The 4,543-nt window shown below is 49.9% G+C and overlaps 1 protein-coding gene across 3 annotated transcripts in view; it reads right to left on the bottom strand.

Annotated features, from left to right (window-relative positions):
* The window catches only part of LSM4 (LSM4 homolog, U6 small nuclear RNA and mRNA degradation associated), a 30,340-nt gene that overhangs the window by 13,358 nt on the left and 12,439 nt on the right, over positions 1–4,543 (bottom strand). Inside the window, exon 1 of one of the 3 annotated variants that reach the window (XM_012809474.2) lies at positions 2,480–2,656. The exons of 1 other annotated variant lie outside the window; for it this stretch is intronic. In XM_012809474.2, coding sequence (XP_012664928.1) covers positions 2,480–2,482 — 3 coding nt within the window. In that variant the 5' untranslated portion in view covers positions 2,483–2,656. Of the gene's footprint in view, positions 1–306; positions 777–2,479; positions 2,657–4,543 lie in introns of those variants that run through there. One more of the 3 variants, XM_023517205.1, reaches the window with a different exon arrangement.

Here is a 4,543-nt window from a genome sequence, read left to right on the forward strand (position 1 = left end):
CATTGTTGTTTGGCGGGTCCGGGCTGGGGATTCGAACCCGCCACCTTAGGTGTACGTGGCTGGCGCCTTAGCCGGTTGAGCTATAGGCGCCGAGCCCAGGCTAGCTCTTGAAGGCAAGAATGAAGATGGACTCAGTCTAACTCCATTCATTCTGTAGATGAGGCACTAGCACCCCTAGCAGGAGGAACCTGCCCAAGGACACAGAGCAAAGCCCTGTCAAAGCGGCCCAGAGGCTGCCACCTCCTGTTAGCAGGTAACCAGTAGACACACGTTCCACACCAATCACAGCCCATTTCAGGCCATTACCTTGTCCCAGACACCAGTAGTACAGTCCAGGACTGGACCCACAGCCGCCTCAGCTGCCACTGGCAGTTCCCCATCCACAAAGTAGCAAAGAAAACATCTAAGACAGACAGGACCACCTCAGCCTCACTTACAACCCTCCCAGGCGAGCCAGAGCCAGGTCTGAAAGGCTCCAGCCACACTGGCTGACACACCCATTCCTGCCACCTGACCTTTGCCCTGCTATTGCCTCCACCAGGGGTGCCCTACCCACAGACCTTCCCATTGCTGGTAGCTGCTAAAATAGCACCTCCCTTGGCCAGGCCCTCTTAATGGCTACCCTCTGCTGCATAGCTGTTTGTTTCCATTATACGATGTAGCCAGTCTCTAATTACCTTGTTTATTTATTACCTGTCTTCCCAGCTAGACTGGAAAAGTCAAGGTGGGTGTGGATTTTGTCCAGTGCCAAGCACAGGGCCAGGCACATGAGACTTGGTCAATATTTGCTGAATCAATACACAAGAGTAATGCATATGCCACCCAGGGAGGCACTTGGGGCAGGCGGAATACGGGCCCCATACCACGGGTAAGGAAAGAAGAGGCTCAGATTAGAAGTGGCATTGAGACAGGGAGCAGCCAGGCTCCCAGGCCAAGGCCCTCCAAGGATGCAAAGGCCTAGACTATACGCTGCTTTCTCCTTCATCCTTATCCCCAAACTGTGCAGGAGAAAAAAAGCACAGGAAGGAGTGAATCCTCAAAATCTTAAAAAAGGGTGCATCGAAGTGCCAAGAGAAATGGGAGGTCAGCCAACCTGTTCAGGAGACAGGTCTATCTGGACCTAGGTAAGTTATGAGAGATTCAGTTGGTTTTCTTAAAGCACCTGGGGTCTAGTCATCAGATCTAGACCAGTCAAAGACTGAAGACAATGACTCCCAACTCAGGAAGCCTTCCAGTGCACCCCTCCCCTACTGCAAACCCAGACCACTCCTCTGGCCTGCTCTGACCACAAGTAACTAGAAATGTGTGTCCTGTCATGCCTTGTCTACTCCTCTAGGAATGTTCTGGAGAGCCAGGATTTAAGGACTCTGAATGTTCAGAAGACAGTAAGAGGCTGAATGAATGAGTCCAAACTTTGCCCAGGCACTGTCCTACACACTGGACTATACTGGGGATGAAACCAGTCTCCACAAAGCTTGACACAGATAAGGATCCTTCCACTTCTACCTATCTTCGCATGCCAACTCTGCTCTCTTGGTATGCAGCAGAGGGACAGGTTCTTCTCTCAATCCCTGCACCAACCAGCAGGATTTAGCACTAACCCTCGGTAATTCTCAATTATGAGAAACCTGTAGGCATCCCTTGGGGGTCCTCCTGGTTCTAGAGCCCTCTCTGCCTCAGAGTGAGTCTGGAAGTTGCTTCCCCACCAAGGGCCTTGGTTTCTTTCCCTAAAAACACAAGGGCTGGGAGCTGATGAGCCAGGCGGCTTCCAGCTCTGAATAACTGTTTCTCTATCTATTCTTTGGGGACACTGGGACGCTCCAATCCAGACCCAGAACTTCTACAACTGTGAATAGCATGGCCCTAGAGAAGGACCTAGGGCTCTATTTTTCCTTCTGTATACTGGGAAGATGAACTTCGTCCACCCCTGGCTCTAAATAATCCCTTCCCCTAGAACAGGCTATGTGACCCAGGGAAAAACAACTCCTCTCTCTGGTTCTGCTTTTCAGCCAATAAACGAGAGGTATAGGAGGCTGTACTGCTAATACTCTAAGCACCTTGCAAGCTTTGAAATTCCCCAACCTGGCTTAGTTTTAGATTTCAGATCAGATCCCTACTTTCCAGCGCTCCAGCTTCCCAAGCTACGGGCCGGATGCTCTCGGAGCCCCCTCCCCGCTGAAAACTCGTTCTGCTGCATTTGGCGGCTTTCCTCCCTTTCTGTGTCAGTTTTCCCACTTGCAAAACGGGAAGACTAAGGCAGGCAGGCTAGGCCGTTAAATGATTTATACGTGTGGCGTCCCAGAAAAGCCACCTGCTGTCTTCGGCCTCAGTTTCCCCAGTTCGCGCCCGGAGGCGGGACTCAAGGCTCTGAATGCGTGTTCTCCCCGCGCCACCCCAGCCCCTAGCACCGGCCCTGAGGGCCCCCCAAAGGCTGCGACCCTTTTCTCCCGGTGAGACCCCACTGTTGCACTGCCCTCACCATGCTGTCGGCGGGGACCGGAGCCGCCGGCCACTTCCGCCGCTGTCGCAGCTCACGCTACTGGCTGTCGCCGCCGCTCCGCGCGCCACTAAGCTAAAAATGAGTGGCAGAGACGCGAGCCAGTCAGAGTGGGGCTCCAGAAACCAACAACCAAACCGCGCGGAGTAGGGCGGGGCCTTCTGGGCAGGAGCGGAGGGGTGGGCCGTGTTCCTGCTGAAGGAACAAGGGAAAGAGCCGTAAAGTGCTGCGGCTTGTAATGCAAAAGGGGGCGGGGCCACGCGTTAGGGCAGGATGCAACGTGGGTAAGGACGCATGCGCAGGTGATTCCTTCGCGATTTTTCTGGACTCCTGTGGTCGAAACGGGTTAATTCCTTCCTTTTGCAAGAGAGAAAGAACCGAGAGAAAAACCAAGGGCGCCTGGTTATTGGGCTTCTAGTCTTTTGATTCTTGTTATTGTGGTTGGTAATTTTCCAGGGCACGTCTTTTGGTAGGTTGGAATTCTCACTGCTTCTCAATTTGCCCCGTGTAAAATCTGTCATAATAGTGTGCTCTAAGAGGTTGCTTTGACGATATGAGTGAAACTGTGTAAAAACCCTTAAAGCAGCGCCTGGAACATAACAAATTCTTAAGACATGGGCATGCAACAGATTTTTATTGTGGACCTATACTCCGTGCTGCTTCTGTTCACTGAACAAAATAGAAAACTCCAAACCCTTCTAAGACTCGGGAGTCTGTCAGAGAGACAGACAGTAAACAGAATAAACAGGCAAATGTATTCGTTTTCTAAGGCTGCTATAACAAATTGCCACAAACTGCAGGGTTTGAAACAACGGAACTTAGTTTTCTTACCTTTCAGGAGACCAGAACTTCAAAGTCAAAATCAGAGTATCCGCAGGGTTGGCTCCCTCTGGAGGCTTTGAGGGACAGTCTGTTCCATGCCTCTCTTCGGACTTATTCTTTCCTTTCTTTTCTTTTCTTTCTTTCTTTTCTTTTCTTTTCTTTTTTTTTTTTTTGAGACAGAGTCTCACAGTGTTGCCCTGAGTAGAGTGCTATGGCATCATCATAGCTTATAGCAACGTCAAATTCCTGGGTTCAAGCATTCCTCTTGTTTCAGCCTCCTGAGTAGCTGGGACTACCCGCACGCAGCACAATGCCTGGCTATTTTTTTTCTTTTTTAATATTTATTTATTTATTTATTTGAGACAGAGTCTCACTTTGTCGCCCTCGGTAGAGTGCTGTGGCATCACAGCTCACAGCAACCTCCAGCTCTTGGGCTTAGCTGATTCTCTTGCCCCAGCTTCCCCAGTAGCTGGGACTACAGGCGCCCGCCACAATGCCCCGCTATTTTTTTGTTGCAGTTTGGCTCGGGCCGGGTTCGAATCTGCCATCCTCAGTTTATGGGGTTGGTACCCTACTCACTGAGCCACAAGCGCCATCCTTTCTTTCCTTTTTTAGGGTCTCACTATGTTGCCCTGGGTAGAGTGCGTTGGTGTCACAGCTCACGATAAAGTGAGACTCTGTCTCAAATAAATAAATAAATAAATAAAAATTAAAAAAGAAAACTTAAACTCTTGGGCTCAAGGGATTTTCTTGCCTCAGCCTCCCTAGTAGCTGGGACTGTAGGTGCCAGCCACAATGCCTATTTTTTGGTTGTTGTTGTCATTGTTGTTTAGCAGGCTCTGGCCAGGTTCCAACCTGCCAGCCCTGGTATATGTGGCTGGCACCCTAACCACTGAGCTATGGGTGCTGAGCCATGGCTATTCTTTTTATTTCTTAGGTACTCTACCCACCTTGGCCTCCCAGAGTGCTAGGATTACAGCTGTCAGCCACTATGTCTGGCCTCCTCTGACTCTTTTCACATGGCCTTTCTCTTAGTAGGACCACCCTAAATCCAGGATAATGTCATTCAAAATCCTTAATTACACCTGCAAAGACCTTATGTCAATTTAAGGTCTCATTCACAGGTACTGGGAGGTTAGGACTTAAACATATCTTTTTAGGGGCTACTACTTAACCCACTACATCAAGTATCAGCTGTGATGCCTTTTTTTTTTTTTTTTTTTT

This window comes from Otolemur garnettii, unplaced genomic scaffold (genome assembly GCF_000181295.1).
Source record: "Otolemur garnettii isolate 467f Iridium unplaced genomic scaffold, OtoGar3 scaffold00105, whole genome shotgun sequence".
Lineage (NCBI taxonomy): Eukaryota > Metazoa > Chordata > Mammalia > Primates > Galagidae > Otolemur > Otolemur garnettii.